This window comes from Fonsecaea nubica, assembly GCF_001646965.1.
Source record: "Fonsecaea nubica strain CBS 269.64 chromosome Unknown Scaff33, whole genome shotgun sequence".
In the NCBI taxonomy this organism is placed as follows: Eukaryota; Fungi; Ascomycota; class Eurotiomycetes; order Chaetothyriales; family Herpotrichiellaceae; genus Fonsecaea; species Fonsecaea nubica.
In genome coordinates this window covers 104184-117637 of record NW_019173706.1, presented here as the reverse complement: position 1 = coordinate 117637, position 13454 = coordinate 104184, and the positions used below count along the sequence as shown (strand labels likewise).

The window sequence follows — 13454 nt, the reverse complement described above, 5'->3', positions numbered from 1 at the left end:
GAATATATTCAGCTTTCTGATTGTACGCATTTGGCGGGTGATTGAAAATGGCGCAAGCGTGGGACTGTGGGGCTGGAGTTCCCATTTCCTTGGGTTTTGGTTCATTCTGGCGCTGGAAGTTGATGGAATAGGCGATGGCCTGTTAGTATTGAGGGAAAAGGCAGTTGTGTAACCACGAGCCTCAGGGCTGATCATCAGCATGAGACATAATAGATCTCTTGTATTGTTTTGAACACAGAATCCAATTCTAACTCGATCATTTCGTAGACTGTCTGGCAAAGTGAGGCTCTTGAGACACTGGGTGACTAGGTAGACGTGATGCTGCCGCCTATACTCGGAACCGGTATATACGAGACTATACGAGACTATAAGCAAATTAAGTGAATAGGAACAGTCGACAGGATACAAGCCCGTGTTCCCTTTTTTAATTTCTGCAAATATTTTATTGAGCTCCCAGTATCTACAAGGGCCTGATGGCTCGAGCAAATACAAAGAACAAAACTCACTCGCTCGCTCGCTCGGCGTAATTGGAACAGACACAATTTGACCGAGAGAAGAGCCGGTCCTGGGGACTGGATCATTCCAGACCTTGAAATGGATAAAGACCTACGAAAGGGATTTGGCACGTCGCTTCTCTCGGCTGTCTCCTCTTCAGATCATCTCGGACCATGAATAGTCTATCTGTTGAGCAACAGGCTCGCGCCGCCAAAGCCTACATACTCCAGGAACTAAAGAAGACCGCCGATGGTAATTCGATACTCGAGGACCAAGATTTTGGTGCCAGGCTCGACACGAACTTCATTACCATCTTTGCCATCTTTGCAGAGCTATACGGCTACCGACATGATTGCCTTGACCAACTTGTCGATTTGATAAGAACGTGTGGGAAAAGCTGGCAAGAAAGATCTCCCGACCTACAAAAGGTTGACAGGCAACGGGAAGTCGATCCCGAGTGGTATCTCTCGAACCAGATGGTGGGAGGGGTCTGCTATGTCGACCGCTACGCTGGCAATCTGGCCGGTATCAAGAAGCGCATCCCCTACTTCAAAGAGCTGGGGTTGACTTATCTCCATTTGATGCCTTTGTTCCTGGCACCTCAACCACTCAATGATGGAGGTTATGCTGTGTCAAGCTATCGAGACGTACAGCCCCAACTGGGGACCATCGAGGAGCTTAGAGATCTGGCGACGGAGCTGAGAAAGGCTGGCATCAGCTTGGTGCTTGATCTGGTGTTCAATCATACCTCCAATGAGCATCGATGGGCAAAGAAAGCAGCCGAGGGCGATCCTGAGCATTCCGCCATGTATTGGATCTTCCCAGACCGAAACGTTCCCTCATCGTTTGAACGGTCGACGCGGGAAATCTTTCCCGATGATCACCCTGGTTCTTTTATCCAACTGCCAGATGGTCGGTTCGTATGGTCGACCTTTTATCACTTCCAGTGGGATCTCAACTACTCGAATCCGGCCGTGTTCAGAGCCATGGCTGGCGAGATGCTGTACCTGGCCAACGTGGGTGTCGACTTCTTCCGGATGGATGCCGTCGCCTTTATGTGGAAACAAATGAACACCGACTGTGAGAATCTTCCAGAGGTCCACAAACTGCTCCGAGCGTTCAATGCTCTCTGTCGAATTGCGGCACCATCGGTCCTGTTCAAATCCGAGGCAATTGTCCATCCGGACTTTGTGGTGCAATACATTGACCGGTACGAGTGCCAACTGTCTTATAACCCCCTTCAGATGGCCCTGACGTGGGAGGCATTGGCCACTCGAGATGCATCAATGCTGTCCCAGGCGATAGAGCGCAGACACAATATAGCGCGAGGCTGTGCTTGGGTCAATTACGTCCGATCCCATGATGACATCGGCTGGACCTTTTCTGACGAGGATGCGACTGAACTTGGTAAGGAGGGTCGAAACCATCGGAAGTTCCTCAACGCGTTCTTCGTCAACCGCCATCCGGGAAGCTTTGCTCGAGGCGTCCCGTTTCAGGATAATCCCAAAACAGGGGACTGTAGAATATCTGGCACCACGGCTTCATTGGCAGGGTTAGAGTCGATGCAGGATCATGCCATTGAGCGAATATTACTCGCATATTCCATCGCCATGAGCACGGGTGGAATCCCACTCATCTACCTGGGGGATGAAGTCGGCCAACTCAACGATTATAGCTACCTCAACGATCCCGCGAAAATAGACGACAGCAGATGGGTGAATCGGCCCTGGTATCCAGAATCGCGGTACGCCGACCGACACGACAGCAGCACCATCTCAGGGGCGATATATGCGGGCATGAAACATCTCATCCATTTGCGCAAAACCACAGACGAACTCGCAGGAGGGAGGGCGATTGGGTTCTACACGGGCAATCCTGCCATCCTTGGCTATCAGCGTCTAGGGGTCAACTCGAGCGTTTTGTGTCTCTGCAACTTCTCGGATGAAGCCCAGTGGATCGGCCGGGACAGGTTCTTGGGGATGCCTGCAGAGACGACGGATCTGGTGAGTGGCTATGTGATCAACTTACGGGATGCGGGAATCCATATGAAGCCGCATCAGTTCATGTGGTTGAGGTTCTGATTTTGTGGGCAGCTGAACTCTCAATGGGTGGATTTCGCCGTCGCCGCGTCTTGCCACTTCCCGCCTGCCGCGGGTACCAAAGGATCCTTGTACATAATAATGGTCAGTGATAGGGCCAAACCATGTTCATCCTAAGCGCGTGCCGTGTGGAGTGCCGCACATTTCTTTCCTGCAGACAAGATCCCTCGTCACAATTCTCCAGCATCCCGCAAGTATCGACATCTATCGGAATGCCCACCACTGTATCAAATGCTGCATGATTCAATCGCATAGCCGGGGTCGATCAAAGCTGACATCGGTGGATCCATGGTACGCGCATGCAGGAACCAGTCTAACGAGCAGCGGGAATAATTGTTGTGGTGTCCTCGGCACACCCCTTCGGCCTTGATCGATTTTTGTGAGTTGGCGTGCCGCATATCAAACCCAGGCCGTGGAGCAGGAATACGGCCATGGATGAGCTGGATGCCCTCCTCGACTCGCTCATTGAACAACGCAAGGCTCCAGAGGCGTCGTATATTGACAGTAACCATGAAAAGACCCTCAAGATCGAACAGGTACCGGGACAGGGCCAAGGGGTATTTGCAAAGCAGTTCTTGTCTGTAAAGGACCCGATCTGTTCATTACCTTGTCCAACCATGATGGCGATCGACTCGGATTTTTTACACACGACGTGCTACCACTGCCTCGTCGTCAGCGAGAGTCCACTGCCCATTCCCGGGTACGGACACGCCTCTGTCCAGCTCAAGATCTGCAACGGCTGTCACGCCGCGCGCTTCTGCAGCAGGAGCTGTCAGGTCGACGCCTGGCACGCATACCACAAGTACGAATGCAAGATCTTCAAGAAGGTGCAGAACAACCTGCCACCTGCCATCCTCCGGGCCGTGCTGCGGGCGGTGCTCCTCAAAGACCGCGACAAGCTGCCGAGCGACGAATGGGGCCGCATCACACAGCTGACTTCGCATGAGCAGATCCTCGCTGCGCGCGGCCGGTCGAACCTGACCGACATGGCCGAGGGGATCAAACACCTGGCCGCGTCCAGCATGGCGACTGAGATGATCCAGCGGCTGATCTTCATCATGAAATCCAACGCGACCGAGCTGCCGACCCCAATCCAGGGCGGGATCGGCGTCATGCTGGAGCCTCTGGTGGCGAAATTCAACCACAGCTGCGAACCGAACCTGGCGGTCCATAGACCCCAACACACCATGACGGGTGGCTGGATGACCTCCTCGCAGCTCTCGGACGACCAGCGGCGAGCATTCATCCACGTCATTCCGCTCCGAGACATCCAACCAGACGAGGAGCTGTTCAATTGCTACATCGTGCCCACGGCATCGGTGAGCGCCAGGAGAGCAAAGCTAATGGAAGACTACTTCTTCACATGCAAGTGCCCCAAGTGCCTCGCGGACATCAAGGCCGCCGCCGACCTGGCCGCAGAGCAGCCGCGTCTCCCAGAGCAGTTTGACAAGTGGACCGAGTCGGTCGCGCGCCATCTGTCGCCCGAGAAGCGCAGCCTCGAAGCCTTCCGCCGGGCCGCCACCGCCATGGACAAATCCGACCGCTTCCTCGACCAACCCTCATTGTACACCACGGGCAAATTCCCCGAAATGGCCATGCGACTCATCCTCGAAGCGCTCAAGTACCGAGCCCTCGATGAAGCGCTGATGAACGTGCTCCGCGTGTTTTTCCTCGTCAACCCGTCGCGCTTCGTCGGTCGACACAACCCCACCCACATATACACCGTCTTCCTCATGCTGGACATCTTCGATGTATTGCTGGGATTCTCGACTTCGGCGGCAATCGCCGGCGACAAGGTCGACAAGGCGCTGCAGAACCTGTCGAGTCGGGGTTTGGGAAAGGGCGAGGTCATGTACTGGCGTCGGAGGATCTGCGCGGACTTGCGAACGAGGGTGGAAGCGAGCGCGTTGACGGATCTGCTGGGTCTGGTTCAGCAGAGGGAAGAGCAGGCGGAGCAGAAGACCGCGGACCAAGAGTCCCTCGCTGGAGGGGAGGGACTAAAAGAACGTGCGGAAGAGGGAATGAGAGCTGTCTTGAAGTTGAATGATCAGACATGGCAAAGTGTCCTAAAGGAGACGGGGTGCTGAAGTCAAGTTCGCTCTCTTGCTCGCTCATCAGATGCACAAGTCCACCCTGATCTTGGGATACCTGATCCTACGACGAACGATGAGTATTAAAAGTCTCCATCTTAGAGTTCTTTATATCGGCTATAGTGAGAGAAAATATACAAGTACAGCCGATATCAGAGACTTGTTCAATTGGAAAGGCGAACAACGACCCAAACCGAAGCGTGTATAGCGCGTCCCGACGACGGTGCTTCAAACTTTGAACGTGCATGCATCCCGGGTTTCTCGTTTAGGCGGGCCTCTGAAGCCTCACCATGATCAGTTTACACGAGTCCTGCGAACCGCCAAAGCATCGATCCTCTTGGATAAAGTTAGCTTCAGTAACTGGCAAGATGGGCCTCCATCATTCCTTCTTTTTTGACTCTGGGGGCCAGGAGCAGGGATGCCGAGGTGATGGACCATGGAGGGCCGTAGGAGATAAGGACCAGACTTGACCCTAAGAACGCCTGAATGGTGTCAATGGAGAAAAATGACCGCAATATGTGAGATAGGTCTAAGATTAGACGACAGAGCGGGACACTATTCGAGCACAGAAGAAAGCGTGACGGGGGGCATTGCGGGGTGGGGAGCGGGTTACTTGAGGTTCATTCTGCCCTGCGCGAGAGAGTGCCACCCAAGCAGGCCAGACCGTTGGACTAGATTGTGCTGGTAGGGACGTTACATCTTACAGACAGGCATGACAGCTAAAATACCCGTATTTCTGGCCACGGCCCTGATAGGGAGGAGGGGGGGGGCCGCCAAGAGCGAGGCGAGAAACGAAAAGCTTAAGGCCAACAAGAAAGCCCGAATCTCTTGGAATTAAAATCCCATGTAAGTCAGAATCAGCGTGGAGAAAAAACCACACCAGGTAACACGAGTAATACAAAGACGATATGGGGCTGTCAAAGCAAATACGAGAATAATTCAATTCTCGTACTCGCGTACGGAGAAAGGATTCTTGGGATGGGGCGGGGGGCGCCGAGTCAGCAAAGCACAGGCCTGGCCCTGTGCGTCCTCGGCCGCGATCGCCGCATGGAAATAAATGTTGGTTTTTCGATAATTGGTCCGGGGTCGAGTATGCGATGCCAAGACAATACTTGCAGTGACATTCTTTGACTACGGCCATCAACGTAGGGGATATAATTAATTACCTACGAGGTGCACCACCGAGTATAGATACCTACTTCGGTTAGCTTGAACGCTTTGGGTCCACATTGAGTTGGAGGCCAGAAGACATATATATACTCGAAATATATACATAATCCCCAGAATTGTCGTCACCTCTACTTGGTTGATTCGCTCCCTCGGCGGCTCTCTTCCGCTCCCTACCTCTCTCCCGTCATCCCCTTCAACTCGCTTCTGCTCTCTCACGGCTTTGGCCCGCTCCTGTGGTGTTCGTTCACCTGCCAGTAGGCTCTCGTTCAGGCTCCAGTCTCCAACATGGCGCATGTCCAGCCTCGTGGTAACTTCACCTGATCAGATTTATGGCGGCCTGTTTCGGCCCTGATGCAAGGTAGGATCCCTGAGAAGCTTCCCTGCTCCTTCGTTGGACGGGGTCAACTGAATCCCCCAGTTCTGTAGGACAATCCTTCTCTCCCTCGACCGCTGTTGTTCTCAACTACCACAGTGAGACCATAAGACTCGAGAGTCTTTGAGCCATGTGTATGATGCCTGTCCCCTGATTGACTTGGGGTCTTGGCCTGTAGTCACAGACTGCAAGGCATGTCCCCAGTCATCACTCAGACAGGAGGCAAAAATGAGCTCCCACGTTGGGCTTCAGGACACTTGGTGAGCTTTTTGTTGCCAACAATGCTTCCCGATATCGGAACCTTGGAAGCTATTCAGACGCCTCACATGCTGATGGGCACTCTACTTATAAGATGTAATACAGGGCAGGGTATCAGATGATCTGATTAGATGACGGCTCAAGTCGTGGAGATTGGCTTGCACTAAGCTGATTTCGAGGTAGCGTTATTGTGTGGGGCGGCGATCTACCAACGGTCAGCCAGTGTCCCTGGGTGAGTACCCCATGATGTGCTTGGGACACTTCCCGAGGAGTTTTCATAGGCACTGAACTGCCAACGACCTACTTGGCCTTCGACGTGTGCTAACCAAACTGTTGAGGGATGGGCACAACTTTCCCCCTTGGCTTGTTATTGCAGAAAGCTGTACAATTTGGACTAGCATACCCATCTATGGAGCGGCCTATCACTTTTCCCTGACACTTGAGTACTATAATTTACTGTCATAATGACAGGAGCTACCAGTTCAAAAGGTCAAGCCATCACCTGTTAATGGGGCTCAGGAGAAAGAGCCCAGACTTGGTATTCTTGGCCTTTACTTCTTTATGACGCGTACACATTTGATTTTCATTGGCAAATAGTCAATGTTTCCAAGTCTGAATATCTAGGCGCGCTATAGGTGCGCGGGGGCCCGCGACGCTACCACCGTCACCCACGGATGTACTCGCCCACCAGTTCGCTGTCGACTGGGATGGCAATTGAATTGCTTCCTCTGTGGTCGGGATGAAGCCACAATGCCTCGATCGAAGCCCATGGTAGCATCAGGTCCTGCTACCCTCCATTGGCGCGGTGCTCCCGGGTCAATCAGGGCCCGAGCCATGGCACCAAGACCTCACATTCTCCCATGATGTCTTGGTATTCTCCACGACAATGTTGGATCATTGCCCTTTTGGAGAAAGATCTGATAAGACAACCCTGACTAGCTGATGTCGACATGTACTCCCAGCAGAATTTTCCATCTGCTCCATACCTGTGTGATGAATTGGAAGCTGCTCTTCGTTCTCGCCTTCTCAGCATCCCTGCTTCATCTTCACACATCTATTCATTTTGTGTGCACGTGCCCGACATCGGAGCTATTGCCCAAGACACTACCCGACATGCGACAACGAGCGTGGAAAAGTGGAGGAGAAGCCTATGTTCCAATGAGCCTCTCTCTGTCCGGTTTGACTGGAATACAATGCAACGGTCTGTTCTCATTAGCTGGTACCAAGACGAGGCTAAGGACCCTTTGTTTGTCACGCTGCTGCGACCAGGGTCCATCTTGATGGTCACAGGAGCTATATTCTATCAGACCAAATTTTACAGCAACGAGCAGGTCAGTTTAAAGCCAAGTCCTCTGCCAGCATTTCTCCCTTTCGCTTTCAGCCTCATCTTTCCTGGTAAACACATTTTGGAGCCGTCCTCCCACAGCCAGCAGCATGTCAAAGCCAAATGGAACTTCAGACTTGCATCCCGTCGGAACTGACGACAAAGACCTGGAACCATCTTTATCACCATCAGCTCAAGAAAGCGTTGATGCGCGTGGAAAATCTCATGGTCCATCCAAGTCCACCGCCCCTCCCAAAGACACAGGCATCTACGCCTCCGACTTGGAAGCGCCAACTGGTGAACCTGTAATCGGAGTGAGTAAGGTCGAGGCTTTCAACAAGGTCCTGTATGAGTCGGGCAGGTCGGGGAAGATACTGCTCTGGCTGCTGGGCATCTCCATTGGCCTGACCATGTTTGCCTACGCCCTCGACCAGGGCATCACCTCGAGCATCTTTACGACCATGGCCAGTTCGACATTCGGAGTGCACGCCTCGATCGCGGCCGTCAGTACCGCCAGCCAGATCATCCGCGCCATTAGCAAGCCTTTTATCGGTAAACTAGCAGACATTACCTCTCGTCCCACCACCTACGTCGTTATCCTCTTCTTCTACGTGATCGGCTTTATCGTCGCGGCTAGCTCGAGCACTTTTGCGGCCTATACGATTGGGATTTCCTTTACCGCCGTTGGGAAATCGGGCCTCGATTTATTGAGCGATATTATTGTTGGAGACTTGACACCGCTCCAGTGGCGAGGTTTCTTCGGTGCGGTTATATCATTACCCTTTGTTGTCACTGTACCTATCAACGGCTTTATAGCTGAGGCCTTTGTTGATGACTGGCGATGGGGTCTCGGTATGTTTACAATCGTTGTACCTGTTCTACTTCTCCCCGCCATCTTTACGCTATACTCGATGCAACGACGCGGAGAAAAACTGGGTATGGTGACAATGGCTGCTTCAAGGCGCGAGAGGATCGGGAACTCGAAGGAGTCGATAACCTCGACGAGCCCAACCTACTGGATGAAGCTTATGCTCGAAGGACTCAACGAAATCGATATGATCGGACTCATTATCCTCGGGTTTGCGTTTGCGCTCATCCTGCTGCCCTTTACCCTAGCAGAGGACGCCGATGGTGGCTGGGGTAACGCCAGCATGATCGCCATGCTGGTAATCGGGTTCGTCCTCCTTATTACCTTTATACTCTTCGAAATATACCTGGCCCCAAAGCCGCTCATGACGAAGCGCATTCTAAAGAACCGGACGTTTGGAGCCGCGGTCGCCATCTACACCTTCAACCAGATGGCCTCGTCGGTTCGAAATACCTACTTTTCGTCGTATATATACGTTATCAAGGAATGGACGACGTACCAGTGGACTATATTCTTGGGCATCACTACGATGGGACTCAGTCTGCTGGGCCCTGTTGTGGGTCTCATCCAACGAAGGACACATCGGTACAAGACCATGATGTTGTTCGGGGCTGGGGCGAGACTCATCGCGTATGGCCTGCTGGTTCGGGCTGATGGTCTGATGATACAAGGCACGGCCCGATTGGTCGCCGCCCAGTTGATATTCTGCTTGGGATCGTTCAACGTCGTCGGCGTCCGTGTGGGCAGTCAGGCTTCGGTACCACATGAGGACATGGCCACGATGATCTCTGTTCTGACGCTATGGTCAACCTTGGGGTCATCCATTGGCAGTGCCATCTCGTCGGCCATCTGGACGAATGAGATGCTCGACCGCATGCGCCGAGACATGCCTGGGGTCGACGAGGCAACGCTTCGGAAGCTCTACGGTAGCATCAGAAGCCTACGCACCGGCTACGAGTTTGAAGATCCCATCAGGCAGGGCGCCATCCGCGCTTATGCCTACGTCAATGGCCACATCGCCATCACGGCCCTTGTCCTGGCTGCCGTGCCTTTGGTCGCGACGCTCTTCATGCCCGATTACTACCTCGGGAAGCAACAAAACGCCGTCACGAACACGGGTCTCGATGGCGAGCCCGTGGAACCTCCCCCACGAGCGTCTGGCAGACGAGAACAGCGTATCACTGGCCGGGAGCCGAGCTCGTTCTATCGCAGGTGGATTGCCGCCTATTATAAGGCGTAACTGGGTGATCGGACAGAAGAGCCGGCGTTGCATCGGATGGGATGTATCATGCATCAACGAGGAATGCGCAAAAGCTTTCACTCGTATGATGCAGCATTTGCAAAGGCTATCCACGCTCACAAATCCAGAGATGAAAAGTCTTCGTATAGTCCTCGACTGGGACGGGACATGGGACAGTCTTCACGTCGTCGTCGCGGCACTTGGCCACGAACGCAATCGACAGCAGTGGTATCTCGTCCAGGCGGTACATGGCAGACCACAAGAGACACCGGGACGCCTGTCGCCCAGCAAGGCTAGGTCGCAGGACTACTGCCCCAGGAGAGCGCATGGCTGGCCCGATTGAAGGGCGTCGAGCGAAGGCGTGTCCACAGGGTATAAGGCGCTGGTATCTTCGCGGACGTCACCAAGCAAGATAGATGCGGTCCGACACAGCGAGGTCCAGCTCCGGGATGGATTGAAGGACATGCTGTCACTCGGGAGACACTCTCGAGACGACGGTGCCGCCCCTTCTCACGTCCGGGAAGATATAATGTGTGTGTAAATGTATAGTTATATGTACTCTTCTCTTAGTTTTGCCTAAAAAGGAGAAGAAGAAAGAAAAGCCCATTCGTTCGACCACCACTTTGTCAACTCCGTCGCTCCTTTCCCTTTCATTTTCAATTTCAAGGTGCAAGAAATAGCAGAGAGCTTGTTGTTGTTGTTGTTGTTGTTGTTGTTGTTGTTGTTGTTGTTGTTGTTGTTGTTGTTGTAATAGTCATCGCATTGTTCTCGAGCAAAAAAGCGCCGCGGTCGCACACCCCGTCCTGTTCCACTGAATCACACTTGTTGTTCTGTTCACCAGTGACCACCTCCGTGACCTCCGTGGTGCTCGTGACCCTGGTCGTCATCGTCTTCATGTTGCATTCCATCGTCGTCGTCGTAGTTCTCGCCATCGTCATAGTCGTCCCCGTCTCCGTCTCCATAGCTCTCATCCTGGCCTTGTTGATGATCATGGCCGTAATCGTCGTGTTGTCCGCTGTAGTCTTGATGACCGTGGTGGTTGTGGTGGTGGTGATTGTGGTGGTCGTACTGTCCATAATCATCCTCATCGTACTGGTCATCGCCACCAGGCTGGTCGTCGTCACCACAGCAGCCCTGATCTTCATCGGCACTTGGGTCGTGATGGTTGTTCGAGTGGTGATGGCTGCTCGGGTCATCGTGGTTGGGCATATCATGGTGGCTGCTCGGGTCCATATCGTGGCTGCTCGGGTCCATATCCTCATGACTGCTCGGGTCCATATCCTCATGGCTGCTCGGATCCATATCGTGGCTGCTCGGGTCCATATCATGGCTGCTCGGATCGTCCATGGCCGGATCTTCGTCGTCGGAATCCGGCTCATCATCTTCTCTCGGGTGCTTGACTTTGTGACTGTCAGGAGGTAATTCAGGGTGGCCCCGAAATTTCCCCTTTGCACATTGCGAGAACCAGCTGTGAAGGTCACAGACATCTGGGTCATTGGGCTCATACACGAGAATTTGCTCGGTGATGGACACGATGACATGTGCGTGCTGATGGAGCTTCTCCTGTTGATCGTCCTCATCCATGCCTAAACAAAGAGTATCAGCTTTTGGTCGAGAGCACCAACGACGGCGTCAAACAGGCTCCAACTTACTGGGGTCGTCATGGTCCTGTGAGTATTGTTGCACGGCATCGTGGAGATGTTGTTTCAACTGTGAGACGGGGTCTCCGAGTCCGCCGGGAAGCCCGTGCCCGAGCTGGCTCATAGGGTCGTGCATATCCAGTCCTCCAAGGGGATCATGTCCAGACGAGCCAAGTCCAAGTGAATCGTGCCCGGGCAAACCAGGCATTCCGTGTTGTCCAAGTCCACTCGCTCCCATACCCCCAAGACTGTGGTCTTGTAAGGAGTGAGTGAGATCCGAGATGTCTCCCATTTCGACAAGGTTATGTGAAAGTTGTGTGATGTGAAAACAAAGACTGGTTCGGTGTGTCTGATGATGATGGTTCTGTCTGGTTCCAAGCTAGATACCAGACACCGGTCTTCTTATACGGCCGCTTGTGTTAATTTGGGTTCAGACCTAGTTGATCCTACTCGATTGATCATGATCGAACCGCTGAGTCACGTTGAATATGTAGCCACTGGTAATCGGCTGACCATAAGCACCGTGCAACCCCAGTTCCTTCAATCGAGGCTTAGATGGATCTAAAGCACCCGCATAGAGTTTTTTTATTTATATATTCATCGCGCGCAATATAGGGCGACTAATATTCAAAAGATACAAAAAGGGAAAGCATCGTCTGGTTAACCGTAAGCTTACAGTAGTGGCACTGCTCTGTAGGAATCCACCACGGGGCATTTTGTTTAACTTGGCATTTTCGTCTATCTTTACGTATAGAAAGAAAAAAAAAGGCGGGGCCTTGAAGAGGAATAGCCTAGATAAATACTACCTTCTAATACATTAGATCCTGTGCCTATTTTGGAGTCTCTACCGGCACTACTAGGTATATATTGTCCACTGCGGGACTGTCAGGAGGACTTGATCATTACGAACATCAACCACAGCCCCTTACACCTGCATATCGAGATCTTGCTTTTCAAGTTTTGTCTGTTCAAGTTTGTGATCTGAAAAGTCCGTGGGAACAGAATGTCGTCCAAAAGACCCTCCGTCTTCCCCAGCCCTTCCGCCGCGTTGAACGCGTTGAACAAGTCGAAATCTCCCCCAGTAGGTTGTCTGTCTGGATGAACATCAAATCCCGCTTTGCTAATATGCAATTTTAGAAGGCGATGAGCAAAGCTGAGGCGATCAGATGGGCCGAAGGGCAGCCAGCCCCCAATAATGTTCCAACCAGCAATAACAATCCATTCGGCAGTAACCTTCCACCCAGCATGCAAACTCCCCCTCAACCTCCAACACTCTCATCACTCCCAACACTCCAAGAGACGCCAGAGCCTGGACAAGCATCGACGAACCGTCCAGCACCGGTCCCGGCGCACCAACCCCCTAAGGTTTTTGGCCGTCCAGGCGGAGAGGGCTTCGCGGAATCTCTGCCACCGCAAATGAACACTGGGACAGGCGGGGCGGAGACACCTGCATATGTCCAAGCATTCCTCGATGCTGGAAAGCCACCGCCGCCGCCGAGAGTCTTCCCAGAAGAAGGTGTTGCGGAAGCCTTGCCACGGCAAATGGAATCTTTCCCGCGGCCGCCGCCCGCAGCGTCGAGTGGTGGAAGACTGAACCCAAAACTACGGGAACCGGGTCCTAGGCCACTGCCAACGCCGCCCGATGGAACTCCCGGTACTCACCCGCCGGACACTAAAGCTCGCGGCCAGATCGCGCCGCCCAGGCCACTGCCGACGCCGCCCGCGGGAACTCCCGGCCAGAGCGCGCCGACCAGGCCACTGCCAACGCCGCCGCAACCGCAAGCGGGACCTTCCCAGTAGCCCCGGATCAGGAGACCGAAAAGCTGGAGTGGAAGGGGAAAGGGAATATTGGGCGTGGCATACGGTGCTTTCCCTCACAGGCCAAACTCCAGTTTCT

General features: G+C 53.2%; 5 protein-coding genes across 5 annotated transcripts; 4 read left to right on the top strand and 1 right to left on the bottom strand.

The window, feature by feature from the left end:
* Positions 1-668: 668 nt before the first annotated feature.
* Positions 669-2576, top strand: AYO20_05582 (hypothetical protein; the record flags this gene model as incomplete). Its single annotated transcript, XM_022643876.1, has 1 exon — positions 669-2576. One exon carries the CDS (start codon positions 669-671, stop codon positions 2574-2576), a length of 1908 nt encoding a protein of 635 aa, XP_022500117.1.
* A 449-nt stretch (positions 2577-3025) lies between these two features.
* AYO20_05581 (hypothetical protein) lies at positions 3026-4681 on the top strand (the record flags this gene model as incomplete). Its single annotated transcript, XM_022643875.1, has 1 exon — positions 3026-4681. One exon carries the CDS (start codon positions 3026-3028, stop codon positions 4679-4681), a length of 1656 nt encoding a protein of 551 aa, XP_022500116.1.
* Positions 4682-7919: 3238 nt separating this feature from the next.
* Positions 7920-9917, top strand: AYO20_05580 (hypothetical protein; the record flags this gene model as incomplete). The annotated part of the gene is made up of 1 exon (XM_022643874.1): positions 7920-9917. The coding sequence occupies one exon, from the start codon at positions 7920-7922 to the stop codon at positions 9915-9917; it is 1998 nt and encodes a 665-aa protein (XP_022500115.1).
* Positions 9918-10751: 834 nt separating this feature from the next.
* Positions 10752-11765, bottom strand: AYO20_05579 (hypothetical protein; the record flags this gene model as incomplete). The annotated part of the gene is made up of 2 exons (XM_022643873.1): positions 10752-11503; positions 11570-11765. 2 exons carry the CDS (start codon positions 11763-11765, stop codon positions 10752-10754), a joined length of 948 nt encoding a protein of 315 aa, XP_022500114.1.
* A 795-nt stretch (positions 11766-12560) lies between these two features.
* Positions 12561-13357, top strand: AYO20_05578 (hypothetical protein; the record flags this gene model as incomplete). Its single annotated transcript, XM_022643872.1, has 2 exons — positions 12561-12638; positions 12695-13357. The coding sequence occupies 2 exons, from the start codon at positions 12561-12563 to the stop codon at positions 13355-13357; spliced, it is 741 nt and encodes a 246-aa protein (XP_022500113.1).
* Positions 13358-13454: the final 97 nt, after the last annotated feature.